At 48.4% G+C, this 17,695-nt stretch overlaps 1 protein-coding gene across 4 annotated transcripts in view; it reads left to right on the top strand.

The window, feature by feature from the left end:
* Nucleotides 1-15,715, top strand: part of vps28 (VPS28 subunit of ESCRT-I) — a 39,632-nt gene extending 23,917 nt beyond the window's left edge. For 3 of the 4 annotated variants that reach the window (XM_038798741.1, XM_038798742.1, XM_038798743.1), the window contains exons 6-10: nucleotides 2,500-2,605; nucleotides 4,541-4,642; nucleotides 7,811-7,864; nucleotides 8,167-8,258; nucleotides 15,311-15,545. In XM_038798741.1, the coding sequence (XP_038654669.1) occupies nucleotides 2,500-2,605; nucleotides 4,541-4,642; nucleotides 7,811-7,864; nucleotides 8,167-8,258; nucleotides 15,311-15,431 (475 nt within the window). In that variant the 3' untranslated portion in view covers nucleotides 15,432-15,545. Of the gene's footprint in view, nucleotides 1-2,499; nucleotides 2,606-4,540; nucleotides 4,643-7,810; nucleotides 7,865-8,166; nucleotides 8,259-15,310 lie in introns of all 4 variants that reach the window. The other variant, XM_038798740.1, reaches the window with a different exon arrangement.
* Nucleotides 15,716-17,695: the final 1,980 nt, after the last annotated feature.

The raw sequence follows: 17,695 nt of genomic DNA, 5'->3' as shown, positions 1-17,695 counted from the left end.
GCCCTATCAAAGGCTTTGCTGAAATCCATGTAAACCACATCAACTGCACTACCCTCATCTACACACCTGGTCACATGCTCAAAAAATTCAATCAGATTTGTCAGGTATGACCTCCCTCTGACAAAGCCATGCTGACTATTCCTGATCAAACCTTCCCTCTCCAAATGGAGATAGATTCTCTCCTTCTGAATCTCCTCCAGTAGTTTCCCCACCACTGACGTGAGACTCACTGGTCTGTAGTTCCCTGTCTTGTCTCTACAACCGTTCTTAAATATCAGAACCACATTAGCTGCTCTCTAGGCCTCTGGAATCTCCCTCGAGGCCAGAGAGAGATTAAAAATTTGGGTCCCTCGCCCCCCACAGCATCCTGGGACACAATTCATCCGGACTTGCAGATTTGTCCACTTTTAAGCCCGCCAACACCTCCAATACGTTGTCCCTCCCTATTCGCTCAATAGCCTCACAGCATCTCTCCTTGAGTTCCATATTTACATCTCTGTTGGATGAAGACTGTTCAAAACCCAACCTCTGGCTTCACCCACAGATTTCCCCCTTGGTTCCTAATGAGCCCTACCCTTTCCCTAATTGTCCTCTTCCCATTGATATCTTGGGATTTTCCCTTTGACCAGCCAGAGCTTTCTCATTTCCCCTCTTTACTCTCCTAATTGCTTTGTTAAGCTCCATCCTGCACTTTCTGCACTTCACTAATGTCTCAGTTAGGGCAGCACGGTGGCCTAGTGGTTAGCCCTGCTGCCTCATGGCGCTGAGGTCCCAGGTTCGATCCCGGCTCTGGGTCACTGTCCGTGTGGAGTTTGCACATTCTCCCCGTGTCTGCGTGGGTTTCGCCCCCACAACCCAAAAATGTGCAGAGTAGGTGGATTGGCCACGCTAAATTGCCCCTTAATTGGAAAAAATAATTGGGTAATCTAAATTTATTAAAAAAAACTAATGTCTCAGTTGATTTGCTCCCCTTGTACTTGTTAAACGCCTCTCTCTTCCTTCTCATCGTATCGTGAATATCTCTGACCATCCATGGTTCTCTGGGTTTGTTACTCCTTCCTATTACCCTAGAGCAGGGGTGGGCAAACTACGGGCCGCATGCGGCCCGCCAAAGGTCTTTATGCGGCCCACCAAGGTCAAGTCATAATTTTTTTTTAAATTTTATTTTTTTATTTTTTTTTATAAGGTTAATGGGGGGGGGGGGGCTGTTGGGTTACTGGTATAGGGTGGATACGTTGACTTGCTTAGGGTGATCATTACTCGGCACAACATCGAGGGCCGAAGGGCCTGTTCTGTGCTGTACTGTTCTATGTTCTATATGAGGCGCCCAGAATCATAACCGGGTGAAGCGCCATTTTTGAAAAGTAGAGAAAAAGAGGGCTAAAGGCAGGATGCCGCCGGGGGAAGCGCTGAGGTATATGCCGCACGCTAATTGGTTACAACCGGGACTATTAATTAATATACTATGCGGCCCTTTAAAATTGTGAATTTCTGAATGTGGCCCTTGCACGGAAAAGTTTGCCCACCCCTGCCCTAGAAGGACATATTGGGCCTGGACCCTCCCCATTTCCCTTCAGAAAACCCCCCACTGCTCTTCTGTAGATTTCCCAACAAGTAACTCTTTCTAATCTTCATTGGCCAGATCCTGCCTTATTTTGTTACATTCACTCTTCCCCCAATCCAAAACCTTTTGGATGCCTATCCCAATTAATGTTCGGAAAGTTGGAATCACCTAATAAAATTAATTACCCTATTATTATTTGTACACACCTCTGCGAATTGCGCATATATTTGCTCCTCAATATCCCGCTGACTATCTGGGGGTCTGTATGGGCGGCAAGGTAGCACAGTGGTTAGCATGCTGCTTCACACCGCCTGGATCCCGGGTTCGATTCCCGACTTGGGTCACTGTCTGTGCGGAGTCTACACGTTCTCCCCGTGTGTGCGTGGGTTTCCTCCCACAAGTCCCAAAAGATCTGCTGTTAAGTAATTTGGACATTCTGAATTCCCTCTCTGTGTACTTGAACAGGTGCCGGAATGTGGCGACTAGGGGCTTTTCACAGTAACTTAATTGCAATGTTAATGTAAGCCTACTTGTGACAATAATAAAGATTATTATATTATAATAAACACCTAGCAACATGGTTATCCCTTTTTTATTCCTAAGCGCTACCCACAAAGCTTCATTTGATGCCCTCCCCAGGATATCACCTCTCCTTAACTAATAATGCAATGCCTCCTCCTCCTCTTTTACACATGAAGATTCTGTATCCCGGGATCTTGAGTTGCCAATCCTGCCTCTCCCTCAACCATGTCTCCATGATGGCTGCTATATCACAATTCCATGTGTCAATCCTTGCCTTTAACTCATCCGTTTTACCTGTAATACTCCTGGCATTAAAGTAGAGGCCATCCAGCCTTGTCTTACTCTCCTGAAACTTACAATCTGTGATGCACTGTGTCCCTATTCTGCTAACTGTCTGGGTCCTTCCATTACAGGTACACAGCGGCTTGCTCCCGTCTGCTCGTTCAATACAAAGCAGCATTTAAACAGGTTCAGGGCTCAGATATCACCACCATTGAGGAGTTCTGTAGAAAGTACAGGGTAAGCAAGGGTGGGTGTGGTTGGGGGATTGGGGCGGGGGTCTGTGGGGATGTGTGTGTGTGGTTGTGGGGGATGGGAGTGGATGGGGGTCTGTGGGGTTGTGTGGGTGTGTCGAGTCAGTGGGGGAGTGTCTGGGTGATGGGAGTGTGAGGTTGGGGGGGCTGGTTGTGGAGGTGCGGAGTGTGGTTGTGGATGGGGTGGGGGGTGTCGAGTCAGTGGGGGGGTCTGGGGATGGTTGTGGGTGTGGATGTGTGTAGTTGGAGATGGGTGTGGTTGTGGGTGGGGGAGGGTGTTGAGTCAGTGGGGGATTCTGGGGGATGTGGGGTGGGGGGGGTGTGGGTGAGAGTATGGGGGTGTCAGTCAGTGCGGGGAGGGGGTTGTGTGGGTGAGAGTATGGGGGTGTCAGTCAGCGCGGGGAGGGGGTTGTGTGGGTGAGAGTATGGGGGTGTCAGTCAGCGCGGGGAGGTCTGGGGGATGGGTGTGTGGTTGTGTGGGTGGGGGTGGAGGGGGTTGTGTGGGGGTGGAGGGGGTTGTGTGGGGGTGGAGGGGGTTGTGTGGGTGGGGAGGGGGGTCGTGTCAGTGGGGAGTCTGGGGGGTGGGGGGGGGGGGGGGGGGGGGGTTGAGTCGGTGGGGGGTTGGTCAATGTGGAGGGCTGTTGGGTATTTGGAAGAAGGGTTGTGATTGGATGGGACGTGGGTGAGGGACTGATTGGTGGCAATGGGAGTGTGTGGGGTGGGGTCTGGTGGCATTGGGAGTGTGGGTTGGGGTCTGATTGGTGGCATTGGGAGTGTGTGGGCTGGGGTCTGAGTGGTGGCATTGGGAGTGTGTGGGGTGGGGTCTGAGTGGTGGCATTGGGAGTGTGTGGGGTGAGGGTCTGAGTGGTGGCATTGGGAGTCTGTGGGGTGAGGGTCTGAGTGGTGGCAATGGGAGTGTGTGGGGTGGGGTCTGAGTGGTGGCAATGGGAGTGTGTGGGGTGAGGGTCTGAGTGGTGGCAATGGGAGTGTGTGGGGTGGGGTCTGAGTGGTGGCAATGGGAGTGTGTGGGGTGAGGTCTGAGTGGCATTGGGATGTGTGTGGGGTGGGGTCTGATTGGCATTGGGAGTGTGTGGGGTGGGGTCTGATTGGTGGCATTGGGAGTGTGTGGGGTGGGGTCTGATTGGTGCCATTGGGAGTGTGTGGGGTGGGGTCTGATTGGCATTGGGAGTGTATGGGGTGAGGGTCTGATTGGTGGCATTGGGAGTGTGTGGGGTGGTGGGGTCTGATTGGTGCCATTGGGAGTGTGTGGGGTGGGGTCTGATTGGCATTGGGAGTGTATGGGGTGAGGGTCTGATTGGTGGCATTGGGAGTGTGTGGGGTGGGGTCTGAGTGGTGGCAATGGGAGTGTGTGGGGTGAGGGTCTGAGTGGCATTGGGAGTGTGTGGGGTGAGGGTCTGAGTGGCATTGGGAGTGTGTGGGGTGGGGTCTGAGTGGCATTGGGAGTGTGTGGGGTGAGGGTCTGATTGGTGGCATTGGGAGTGTGTGGGGTGAGGGTCTGAGTGGCATTGGGAGTGTGTGGGGTGAGGGTCTGATTGGTGGCATTGGGAGTGTGTGGGGTGAGGGTCTGAGTGGCATTGGGAGTGTGTGGGGTGAGGGTCTGATTGGTGGCATTGGGAGTGTGTGGGGTGGGGTCTGAGTGGTGGCATTGGGAGTGTGTGGGGTGGGGTCTGAGTGGTGGCATTGGGAGTGTGTGGGGTGGGGTCTGAGTGGTGGCATTGGGAGTGTGTGGGGTGGGGTCTGATTGGCATTGGGAGTGTGTGGGGTGGGGTCTGAGTGGTGGCATTGGGAGTGTGTGGGGTGGGGTCTGAGTGGTGGCATTGGGAGTGTGTGGGGTGGGGACTGATTGGCAGACGGGGATCGATTTACTGGACCAGTTTAAATTTTTTGATTTTAATTCCAGCTGGATTGTCCATTGGCGATGGAGAGGATTAAGGAGGATCGTCCAATCACAATCAAGGATGACAAGGGCAATCTGAATCGTTGTATTGCAGACATCGTGTCGGTGAGACTGACCCTGTCCATCTGCACAGGACTGACCATTAACTCACTGTCCATCCGCACAGGAGTGACCATTAACTCACTGTCCATCCGCACAGGAGTGACCATTAACTCACTGTCCATCCGCACAGGAGTGACCATTAACTCTGTCCATCAGGGCAAGAGTGACCATTAACTCACTGTCCATCCGCACAGGAGTGACCATTAACTCACTGTCCATCCGCACGGGAGTGACCATTAACTCACTGTCCATCCGCACGGGAGTGACCATTAACTCACTGTCCATCCGCACAGGAGTGACCATTAACTCACTGTCCATCCGCACAGGAGTGAACATTAACTCTCTGTCCATCAGGGCAGGAGTGACAATTAACTCTCTGTCCATCAGGGCAGGAGTGACAATTAACTCACTGTCCATCAGGGCAGGAGTGACAATTAACTCACTGTCCATCAAAGAACAAAGAGAACAAAGAACAAAGAAAATTACAGCACAGGAACAGGCCCTTCGGCCCTCCCAGCCTACGCCGATCCAGATCCTTTATCTAAACCTGTCTCCTATTTTCCAAGGTCTACTTCCCTCTGTTCCTGCCCATTCATATACCTGTCTAGATGCTTCTTAAATGATGCTATCGTGCCCGCCTCTTCCACCTCCGCTGGTAAAGCGTTCCAGGCACCCACCATCCACTGCGTAAAAAACTTTCCACGCACATCTCCCTTAAACTTTCCCCCTCTCACCTTGAAATCGTGACCCCTTGTAACTGACACCCCCACTCTTGGGAAAAGCTTGTTGCTGCCCACCCTGTCCATACCTCCCATAATTTTGTAGACCTCAATCAGGTCCCCCCTCAACCTCCGTCTTTCCAACAAAAACAATCCTAATCTACTCAACCTTTCTTCATAGCTAGCACCCTCCATACCAGGCAACATCCTGGTGAACCTCCTCTGCACCCTCTCCAAGGCATCCACATCCTTCTGGTAATGTGGCGACCAGAACTGCACGCAGTATTCCAAATGTGGCTGAACCAAAGTCATATACAACTGTAACATGACCTGCCAATTCTTGTACTCAATACCCCGTCCGATGAAGGCAAGCATGCTGTATGCCGCCTTGACCACTCTATCGACCTGCGTTGCCACCTTCAGGGTACAATGGACCTGAGCTCCCAGATCTCTCTGTACATCAATTTTCCCCAGGACTCTTCCATTGACCATATAGTCCGCTCTTGGATTAGATCTTCCAAAATGCATCACCTCGCATTTGCCTGGATTGAACTCCATCTGCCATTTCTCTGCCCAACTCTCCAATCTATCTATATTTTGTTGTATTCTCTGACAGTCCTCCTCGCTATCTGCAACTCCACCAATCTTAGTATCATCTGCAAACTTGCTAATCAGACCACCTATACCTTCCTCCAGGTCATTTATGTAGATCACAAACAACAGTGGTCCGAGCACGGATCCCTGTGGAACACCACTAGTCACCCTTCTCCATTTTGAGACACTCCCTTCCACCACTACTCTCTGTCTCCTGTTGCCCAGCCAGTTCTTTATCCATCTAGCTAGTACACCCTGAACCCCATACGACTTCACTTTTTCCATCAACCTGCCATGGGAAACCTTATCAAACGCCTTACTAAAGTCCATGTATATGACATCTACAGCCCTTCCCTCATCAATTAACTTTGTCACTTCCTCAAAGAATTCTATTAGGTTTGTAAGACATGACCTTCCCTGCACAAAACCATGCTGCCTATCACTGATAAGTCTATTTTCTTCCAGAAATCCCTCAGTATCTTCTCCAACAGTTTGCCTACCACTGACGTCAAGCTCACAGGTCTATAATTCCCTGGATTATCCCTGCTACCCTTCTTAAACAAAGGGACAACATTAGCAATTCTCCAGTCCTCCAGGACCTCACCCGTGCTCAAGGATGCTGCAAAGATATCTGTTAAGGCCCCAGCTATTTCGACCCTCACTTCCCTCAGTAACCTGGGATAGATCCCATCCGGTCCTGGGGACTTGTCCACCTTAATGTCTTTTAGAATACCCAAAACTTCCCCCTTCCGTATAACAACTTGACCGAGAGTATTTAAACATCCATCCCTAGTCTCAACATCCGTCTTGTCCCTCTCCTTTGTGAATACCGATGTAAAGTACTCATTAAGAATCTCACCCATTTCCTCTGAGTCCACGCATAAATTCCCTCTTTTGTCTTTAAGTGGGCCAATCCTTTCTCTAGTTACCCTCTTGCTCCTTACATCCGAATAAAATGCTTTGGGATTTTCCTTAACCCTGTTAGCCAAAGATATTTCATGACCCCTTTTAGCCCTCTTTATTGCACGTTTGAGATTCGTCCTACTTTCCCGATATTCCTCCAAAGCTTCATCAGTTTTGAGTTGCCTCGATCCTATGTAAGCTTCCTTTTTCATCTTAGCTAGTCTCACAATTCCACCTGTCATCCATGGTTCCCTAATCTTGCCATTTCTATCTCTCATTTTCACAGGAACATGTCTGTCCTGCACTCTAATCAACCTTTCCTTAAAAGACTTCCACATTTCAAATGTGGATTTACCCTTAAACAGCTGCTCCCAATCCACATTCCCTAGCTCCTGCCGAATTTTGTTATACTCGGCCTTTCCCCAATTTAGTACTCTTCCTTTCGGACCCCTCCTGTCCTTGTCCATGAGTATTCTAAAACTTACGGAATTGTGATCGCTATTCCCAAAGTAATCACCGACTGAAACATCAACCACCTGGCCGGGATCATTCCCCAATACCAGGTCCAGTATGGCCCCTTCCCGAGTTGGACTATTTACATACTGCTCTAAAAAAAACTCTCCTGGATGCTCCTTACAAACTCTGCTCCATCTACGCCTCCAACACTACACGAATCCCATTCAATGTTGGGGAAGTTAAAATCTTTAAGTGACCATTAACTCACTGTCCATCAGGGCAGGAGTGACCATTAACTCACTGTCCATCAGGGCAGGAGTGACCATTAACTCTCTGTCCATCCGCACAGGACTGACCATTAACTCACTGTCCATCAGCCCAGGAGTGACCATTAACTCACTGTCTATCAGCGCAGGACTGACCATTAACTCACTATCCGTCTTTCCCTATCCCTCGTTCTGTATTCACTCTGACTCGATGTGTTTCCCTCTCTCCACAGCTTTTCATTACTGTCATGGATAAGCTACGTCTCGAGATCAGAGCCATGGATGAGGTAAGGAGATGTTGCTGAACAAGGTATTGTTTGTTATGTTCCCAACAACAGGGTCATGGGAAAATGAGGCTCGGCCACTGAGGTTAGACTAACCTCAGAGAGCAACAGTGTCAGAGGGGACACGGTTCATGTAGCAACTGGGTCAGGGGCGGCAGGTCATGAGTTGATGACCAGATTTATAAACAGCATTGCTACGACTGAGAACTCGTATGAGATTCTATGATTCATCCACATTCAAACCATTATAAATATGTTATCTGTGTGGAGCACAGCATTCTTCCTAAACCTAACTACTTCCTCAGATCCAGCCTGATCTCCGGGAACTCATGGAGACGATGAATCGGATGAGTAATCTGCCAGCGGACTTCGAGGGAAAGGAAAGAGTTAATCAGTGGTGAGTTTTGATAGTGAATTCCTGGGTAATAATCATCAATTTAAATAGGAAAGAAACTTACACCGAGAGATGCATAGAAAATATAACCAGGAGGAGGCCGTTTGGCCCTTCAAGCCTGCTCCCCCATTCATTATGAACATGGCTGATCATCCAACTCAATACCCTGATCCCGCCTTACCCCCATATCCCTTTCTCCCCAAAAGGTGTATCTAATTCCTTCTTGAAATCACATGTTTTGGCCTCAACTACTTTCTGTGGTAGTGAATTCCACAGATTCACCACTCTTTGGGTGAAGACATTTCTCCTCACCTCAGTCCTGAAAGGTTCACCCCTTATCCTCAAACTATGACCCCTAGATCTGGACTTCCCACCATCGGGAACATTCTTTCTGAATCTACCCTGTCTAATCCTCAAACGTCAGTCCCACCATCCCAGGAATCAGCCTGGTAAACCTTCGCTGCACTGCCTCCATAGCAAGAACATCCTTCCTCAGATAAGGACATCAAAACTGCGCACAATACTCCAGGTGTGGCCTCACCAATGCCCTATACAATTGCAGTAAAACATCTCTATTCCTATACTCGAATCCTCTTGCTACGAAGGCCAACATACCATTTGCCTTCTTTACTGCCGGCTGTACCTGCACGCTTACTTTCAGCGACTGATGCACGAGGACACCAAGGTCTCGCTGAGTATCCGCCTCTCTCAATTTACACCCATTCTAATAATAATCTGCCTTCCTATTTTTGCTACCGAAGCGAATAACATTTATCCACATTATACTGCATCTGCCATGCGTGTGCCCACTCACTCAGCCTGTCCAAATCCCATTGAAGCATCTCTGCATCCTCCTCACAGCTCATCCTCCCATCCAACTTTGTATCATCTGCAAATTTGGAGATAATACATTTATTCTCACGTCCAAATCATTAATATATAATGTGAATAGCTGGGGTCCCAGCACAGATCCCTGCGGTACCCCCACTAGTCACTGCCTGCCAATCAGAAAAAGACCCATTTATTCCAACTTTTTGCTTCCTGGCTGCTAACCAGCTTTCCATCCATCTCAAGACATGACCTGTAATCCCATGCTCTTTAACTTTACACATTAACCTGCTACGTGAGACCTTGTCGAAAGCCTTCTGAAGTCAACTCTACTGGTTACATCCGCAAAGAATTCCAGTAGATTTGTCAAGCATGATTTCCCTTTTATAAATCCATGCTGACTTTATCTGATTACATCACTGCTTTCCAGATGCTGTGATATGAAATCCATGATGATGGACTCCAGCAACTTCCCTGCTATCGACGTTAGGCTCACTGGTCTATAGTTCCCTGTTTTCTCTCTCCCTCCCTTTTTGAATAGCGGGGTTACATTCGCTACCCTCCAATCTGTTGGAACCATTCCAGAGTCCAAAGAATTTTGGAAAATGGCCACCGATGGATCTACTATTTCTCGGGCCACTTCCTTAAGGACTCTGGGATGGAGATTATCCGGTCCTGGAGATTTATCCACCTTCAATCCCATTAATTTCCCCAAATCCATTTCTTTACAAACACTCATTTCCTTCAACTCCTCGCTTAAACTTGTGATTCTCAGAACTTCCAGTACATTGTTCATGTCTTCCTTTGTGATGACAGGAGCAAAGTACGAAGTTAGTTCCTCAGCCATTTCTTTGTTCCCTGTCATGAATTTCCCCGTTTCTGACTGTAAAAACATTTGTTTTTATCAATCCTTTTCTCTTTACATACCTATAGAAACTTTTACAGTCAGTTTTTATATTCCGCACTAGCTTACACTCAAATTGTATTTTCCCCTTCTTAGTCAATCCCTTGATCTGCCTTCGCTGAATTTTAAACTGTGGGTCTATTGCTTTTTCTTGCTAATTTATATGCCTCTTCTTTGAATCTAATACTATCTCTAATTAGCACAGTGGTTAGCACTATTGCTTCTCAGCGCCAGGGATCACGGCTTGATTCCCACTTGGATCACTGTCTATGCGGAGTCTGCACGTTCTCCCCGTGTCTGCATGGGTTTCCTCCGGGTGCTCCGATTTCCTCCCACAGTCCTGAAAGACTTGCTGTTCTGAATTCTCCCTCAGTGTACCCAAACAGGTGCCGGAATGTGGTGACTAGGGGATTTTCACAGTAACTTCAATGCAGGTTAATGAAAGCCTACTTGTGATGCTGATAAAGATTATTATTATTAAATTCCCTTGCAAACCATGGTTTGGCCACAGTTCCCTTTCTACTCTTGTGCCAAATAGGAATAAACAACTTTGGAGTTCACCTATTTGTTCCTACAGGGCTATGAGGAGAGAGCGGGGCAGTGGGATTAGTTTGGGGATTGATACAGGGCTATGTGGAGAGAGTGGGGCAGTGGGATTAGTTTGGGGATTGATACAGGGCTATGTGGAGAGAGTGGAATTAGTTTGGGGATTGATACAGGGCTATGGGGGGAGAGTGGGCAGTGGGATTAGTTTGGGATTGATACAGGGCTATGGGGAGAGTGTGGGGCAGTGGGATTAGTTTGGGATTGATACAGGGCTATGGGGAGAGAGAGGGGCAGTGGGATTAGTTTGGTGATTGATACAGGGCTATGGGGAGAGTGTGGGGCAGTGGGATTAGTTTGGGATTGACACAGGGCTATGGGGAGAGAGTGCGGCAGTGGGATTAGTTTGGGGATTGATACAGGGCTATGTGGAGAGAGTGGGGCAGTGGGATTAGTTTGGGGATTGATACAGGGCTATGGGGAGAGAGTGGGGCAGTGGGATTAGTTAGAACATAGAACATAGAACGATACAGCGCAGTACAGGCCCTTCGGCCCACGATGTTGCACCGACATGGGAAGTCAAAAACTAAAGGCCATCTAACCTACACTATGCCATTATCATCCATATGCTTATCCAATAAACTTTTAAATGCCCTCAATGTTGGCGAGTTCACTACTGTTGCAGGTAGGGCATTCCACGGCCTCACCACTCTTTGCGTAAAAAACTTACCTCTGACGTCTGTCCTATATCTATTACCCCTCAATTTAAGGCTATGTCCCCTCGTGCTAGCAACTTCCATCCGCGGGAGAAGGCTCTCACTGTCCACCCTATCTAACCCTCTGATCATTTTGTGTGCCTCTATTAAGTCACCTCTTAACCTTCTCTCTAACGAAAACAACCTCAAGTCCATCAGCCTTTCCTCATAAGATTTTCCCTCCATACCAGGCAACATCCTGGTAAATCTCCTCTGCACCCGTTCCAAAGCTTCCACGTCCTTCCTATAATGAGGCGACCAGAACTGTACGCAATACTCCAAATGCGGCCGTACTAGAGTTTTGTACAGCTGCAACGTGACCTCATGGCTCCGGAACTCAATCCCTCTACCAATAAAGGCCAACACACCATAGGCCTTCTTCACAACCCTATCAACCTGGGTGGCAACTTTCAGGGATCTATGTACATGGACACCGAGATCCCTCTGCTCATCCACACTGCTAAGAATTTTACCATTAGCCAAATATTCCACATTCCTATTATTCTTTCCAAAGTGAATCACCTCACACTTCTCTACATTAAACTCCATTTGCCACCTCTCAGCCCAGCTCTGCAGCTTATCTATGTCCCTCTGTAACCTGCAACATCCTTCCGCACTGTCTACAATTCCACCGACTTTAGTGTCGTCTGCAAATTTACTCGCCCAACCTTCTGTGCCCTCCTCTAGATCATTTATAAAAATGACAAACGGCAACGGCCCCAGAACAGATCCTTGTGGTACGCCACTCGTAACTGAACTCCATTCTGAACATTTGCCATCAACCACCACCCTCTGTCTTCTTTCGACTAGCCAATTTCTGATCCACATCTCTAAATCACCCTCAATCCCCAGCCTCCGTATTTTCTGCAATAGACGACCGTGGGGAACCTTATCAAATGCTTTACTGAAATCCATATACACCACATCAACTGCTCTACCCTCGTCTACCTGTTCAGTCACCTTCTCAAAGAACTCGATAAGGTTTGTGAGGCATGACCTACCCTTCACAAAACCATGCTGACTATCCCTAATCATATTATTCCTATCTAGATGATTATAAATCGTATCTTTTATAATCCTCTCCAAGACTTTACCCACAACAGACGTTAGGCTCACCAGCCTATAGTTACCGGGGTTATCTCTACTCCCCTTCTTGAACAAAGGGACCACATTTGCTATCCTCCAGTCCTCTGGCGCTATTCCTGTAGCCAATGATGACATAAAAATCAAAGCCAAAGACTCAGCAATCTCTTCCCTGGCTTCCCAGAGAATCCTAGGATAAATCCCATCATGCCCCGGGGACGTATCTATTTTCACCTTGTCCAGAATTGCCAACACTTCTTCCCTACGCACCTCAATGCCATCTATTCTAATAGCCTGGGACTCAGCATTCTCCTCCACAACATTATCTTTTTCCTGAGTGAATACTGACGAAAAGTATTCATTTCGTATCTCGTTTGGGGATTGATACAGGGCTATGGGGAGAGAGTGAAAATGAAAATTGAAAAAATGAAAATCGCTTATTGTCACGAGTAGACTTCAATGAAGTTACTGTGAAAAGCCCCTAGTCGCCACATTCCGGCGCCTGTCTGGGAAGGCTGGTACGGGAATCGAACCGTGCTGCTGGCCTGCTTGGTCTGCTTCAAAAGCCAGCGATTTAGCTGAGTGAGCTAAACCAGCCCCTAGACGACCGTGGGGAACCTTATCAAATGCTTTACTGAAATCCATATACACCACATCAACTGCTCTACCCTCGTCTACCTGTTCAGTCACCTTCTCAAAGAACTCGATAAGGTTTGTGAGGCATGACCTACCTTTCACAAAACCATGCTGACTATCCCTAATCATATTATTCCTATCTAGATGATTATAAATCATTTATTTTATAATCCTCTCCAAGACTTTACCCACAACAGACGTTAGTGGGGCAGTGGGATTAGTTTGGGGATTGATACAGGGCTATGGGGCGAGAGCGGGGCAGTGGGATTAGTTTGGGGATTGATACAGGGCTGTGAGGAGAGCGTGGGGCAGTGGGATTAGTTTGGGGATTGATACAGAGCTATAGGGAGAGGGTGAGACAGTGGAATTAGTTTGGGATTGATACAGGGCTTTCTGGAGAGAGCGGGGCAGTGGGATTAGTTTGGGGATTGATACAGGGCTGTGAGGAGAGCGTGGGGCAGTGGGATTAATTTTGGGATTGATACAGGGCTGTGAGGAGAGAGCGGGACAGTGGGATTAGTTTGGGATTGATACAGTGCTTTCTGGAGAGAGCGGGGCAGTGGGATTAGTTTGGGGATTGATACAGGGCTGTGAGGAGAGCGTGGGGCAGTGGGATTAGTTTGGGGATTGATACAGGGCTGTGAGGAGAGAGCGGGACAGTGGGATTAGTTTGGGATTGATACAGTGCTTTCTGGAGAGAGTGGGGCAGTGGGATTAGTTGGGATTGATACAGGGCTATGGGGAGAGAGCGGGGCAGTGGGATTAGTTTGGGGATTGATACAGGGCTATGGGGAGAGAGCGGGACAGTGGAATTAGTTTGGGATTGATACAGGCTATGTGGAGAGAGTGGGGCAGTGGGATTAGTTTGGGGATTGATACAGGGCTATGGGGAGAGAGCGGGACAGTGGAATTCGTTTGGGGATTGATACAGGGCTATGGGGAGAGTGGGGCAGTGGGATTAGTTTGGGGATTGATACAGGGCTATGGGGGAGAACAGGGCAGTGGGATTAGTTTGGGGATTGATACAGGGCTATAGGGGGAGAACAGGGCAGTGGGATTAATTTGTGATTGATACAGGGCTATGGGGAGAGAGCGGGACAGTGGGATTAGTTTAGGATTAGTTTGGGGATTGATACAGGGCTATGGGGAGAGCGGGGCAGTGGGATTAATTTGTGATTGATACAGGGCTTTGGGGGGGGAGAACAGGGCAGTGGGATTAGTTTGGGATTGATACAGGGCTATGGGGAGAGAGTGGGACAGTGGGATTAATTTGGGACTGATACAGGGCTATGGGGAGAGTGTGGGGCAGGGGGATTAGTTTGGGGATTGATACAGGGCTATGGGGAGAGAGTGGGGCAGTGGGATTAGTTTGGGATTGATACAGGGCTATGGGGAGAGAGTGGGGCAGTGGGATTAGTTTGGGATTGATACAGGGCTATGGGGAGAGAGTGGGGCAGTGGGATTAGTTTGGAGATTGATGCAGGGCTATGGGGAGAGAGTGAGGTAATGGGATTAGTTTGGGATTGATGCAGGGCTATGGGGAGAGAGTGGGGCAGTGGGATTAGTTTGGGATTGATACAGGGCTATGGGGAGAGAGTGGGGCAGTGGGATTAGTTTGGGGATTGATACAGGGCTATGGGGAGTGAGTGGGGCAGTGGGATTAGTTTGGGATTGATACAGGGCTATGGGGAGAGAGAGTGGGGCAGTGGGATTAGTTTGGAGATTGATGCAGGGCTATGGGGAGAGAGTGGGGTAATGGGATTAGTTTGGGATTGATGCAGGGCTATGGGGAGAGAGTGGGGCAGTGGGATTAGTTTGGGATTGATACAGGGCTATGGGGAGAGAGCGGGGCAGTGGGATTAGTTTGGAGATTGATGCAGGGCTATGGGGAGAGAGTGGGGCAGTGGGATTAGTTTGGGGATTGATACAGGGCTATGAGGAGAGTGTGGGGCAGTGGGATTAGTTTGGGATTGATGCAGGACTATGGGGAGACAGTGGGGCAGTGGGATTAGTTTGGGAGTGATACAGGGCTATGGGGAGAGAGTGGGGCAGTGAGATTAGTTTGGGATTGATACAGGGCTATAGGGAGAGAGTGGGGCAGTGGGATTAGTTTGGAGATTGACACCGGCGATGGGGAGAGAGTGGGATTAGTTTGGGATTGATACAGGGCTATGGGGAGAGAGCTCTATGGTGGGCCATCCCTACACTAAATGAGCACTGACTCTGCAGTTACACAGAGAATGGGAAGTGATTTCCTGTGGTTTGGACAGTGTGACTTGATTCCAATGCCTTGTGGTGTTTTGCAGGTTACAGAAGCTGACGGGGATGTCAGCCTCCGATGAACTGGATGATAACCAGGTGCGTCAGATGTTGTTTGACTTGGAGTCTGCGTACAACTCGTTCAACAGGTTTCTGCACTCTTCGTAGTGAGCTCCTTGAGCGGTGCCCACGTGGAGAAGGACCCAGTGGATCCTCCTTTCACACTCACACTAAGTTTCCTCAAATCCACCAGCCATTTGATGGGCTTTTCAGACTGAATGTAACTCTCTCAAACTCCTCCTCCTTTCTGTGTTTCCTGTGGGCAATGCAAATGTTTATGTCTCTGTCTCTTTGTGATGATATCGTAGCTGCTGTTTGATAGATCTGCTCCCTTTTTTTGGCCCATGTACGATTGCTTTTAATTCTCTGAATAAAATGGTCGCTCATTGTCATTCTGTTTATTTCTCATTTTCCCCACTGGGAGAACAGCTGATGTTTAGTAAATATTTGCGTCAAGTGACTTTACCTGTTTGGTGTCAGGTGATTTCCCTAAATTTAGTCTGTGGTTGAATAATGACGCCACATTTTGTGAGTCAGCAACTTGTATTGGCAACGGTCCGAGCTCCACAACAATGAATTTGCAGCTTCAGCACTTGCTGAATAAATGATGTAAGACATTTAAAAGTCCATGAGGAATATTCCTGAAATACCTCTGGATATTTAACACAGTGGAGAGTGTTGAATACCAGTGCAGTGATTTCAGCTGGGTGTTAGAATCATAGACTTTACAGTGCACAAGGAGGCCATTCGGCCCATCGAGTCTGCACCAACCCCCTGATAGAGCACCCTATCTAAACCCAGGCCTCCATCCTATCCCTGTAACCCAGTAACCCCACCTAACCTCTTGCACACTAAGGGACAATTTAGCAGGGCCAATCCACCTAACCTGCAGATCTTTGGAGCAAGAAATCACTCCAGCAGGAGCATTTGCTTCCCAGAGAGAGGGCAACACATCCTGTCAGTGTGTGAAGTCTCCCCGTGGTCAGTGTGTGAAGTCTCCCCGTGGTCAGTGTGTGAAGTCTCCCCGATGGTCAGTGTGTGAAGTCTCCCCGATGGTCAGTGTGTGAAGTCTCCCCGATGGTCAGTGTGTGATGTCCCCCCTATGGTCAGTGTGTGATGTCCCCCCGATGGTCAGCGTGTGATGTCCCCCCGATGGTCAGCGTGTGATGTCCCCCCTATGGTCAGCGTGTGATGTCCCCCCTATGGTCAGTGTGTGATGTCCCCCCTATGGTCAGTGTGTGATGTCCCCCCTATGATCAGTGGAATGACTCCTGTTAAGGGCCGGGGCTTAGAAACTCCGAAGTGTATTATGAAGTTCACCTGACCTATAACCTTTCTGTTGAATTTGGCTGGGATGAGCACTAAAGCCTTCACTGTAGGTTTGATTCTTCAGACTTACTGGACCCTTCAATCAAAACGGGGTTTATTCTAAGAATGTAGTTAACATAAATTGAATTCACTTATTGAATTCCCCCTTAGCTGTTCCAATTCAATAACAAAATCCAATTAAACCAAATCCCCTATTCAAGGCATGGCCCAGCACAGTATTCTCACTTGAATGGGTCTGGCCCTTTTCCTGAAATTCTGATCCAGGTCAAACATGCAGAGTTCCCAAGGCAATGGTAGGGAAATTATTGGAAATGATTCTTCGAGACAGGATTTACTCACATTTGGAAACAAATGGACTTCTTAGTGATGGACAGCACGGTTTTGTGAAGGGGAGGTCGTGCCTCAGTAATTTGTTCGAGTTTTCCGAGGAAGTGACGAAGATGATTGATGAGGGGAGGGCGGTAGATGTTGTTTACATGGACTTCAGTGAAGCCTTTGACAAGGTGCCTCATGGCAGACTGGTACAAAAGGTGAAGTCACAGGGGGTCAGAGGAGAGCTGGCAAGTTGGACACAGACTGTCTTGGGCACAGAAGACAGTGGGTAGCAGTAGAAGATGCTTTTCTGAATGGAAGGCTGTGACTAGTGGCGTTCCACAGGGATCAATTCTGGGCCTTTGTTGATCATGGTGTATATAAATGATTCGGAAGAAAAGGTAGCTGGTCTGATTAGTAAGTTTGCTGACGACACAAAAATTGTTGGAGTTGCAGATAGTGAAGAGGATTGTCAGAGGACATAAATTTAAGATAAATGGTGGAAGATATAGAGGGGATGTCATAGGTAGGTTCTTTACCCAGAGAGTAGTGGGGGCATGGAATGCACTGCCTGTGGAAGTAGTTGAGTCGGAAAAGTTGGGGACCTTAAAGCGGCTATTGGATAGGTACTTGGATTAGGGTAGAATAATGGAGTGTAGGTTAACTTCTTAAGGGCAGCACGGTAGCATTGTGGATAGCACAATTGCTTCACAGCTCCAGGGTCCCAAGTT

The sequence above is a fragment of the Scyliorhinus canicula genome, chromosome 5 (assembly GCF_902713615.1).
Source record: "Scyliorhinus canicula chromosome 5, sScyCan1.1, whole genome shotgun sequence".
NCBI classification, from domain to species: Eukaryota; Metazoa; Chordata; class Chondrichthyes; order Carcharhiniformes; family Scyliorhinidae; genus Scyliorhinus; species Scyliorhinus canicula.
The sequence above is the reverse complement of the archived record's forward strand: the minus strand, read 5'-3'. Positions and strand labels throughout refer to the sequence as shown.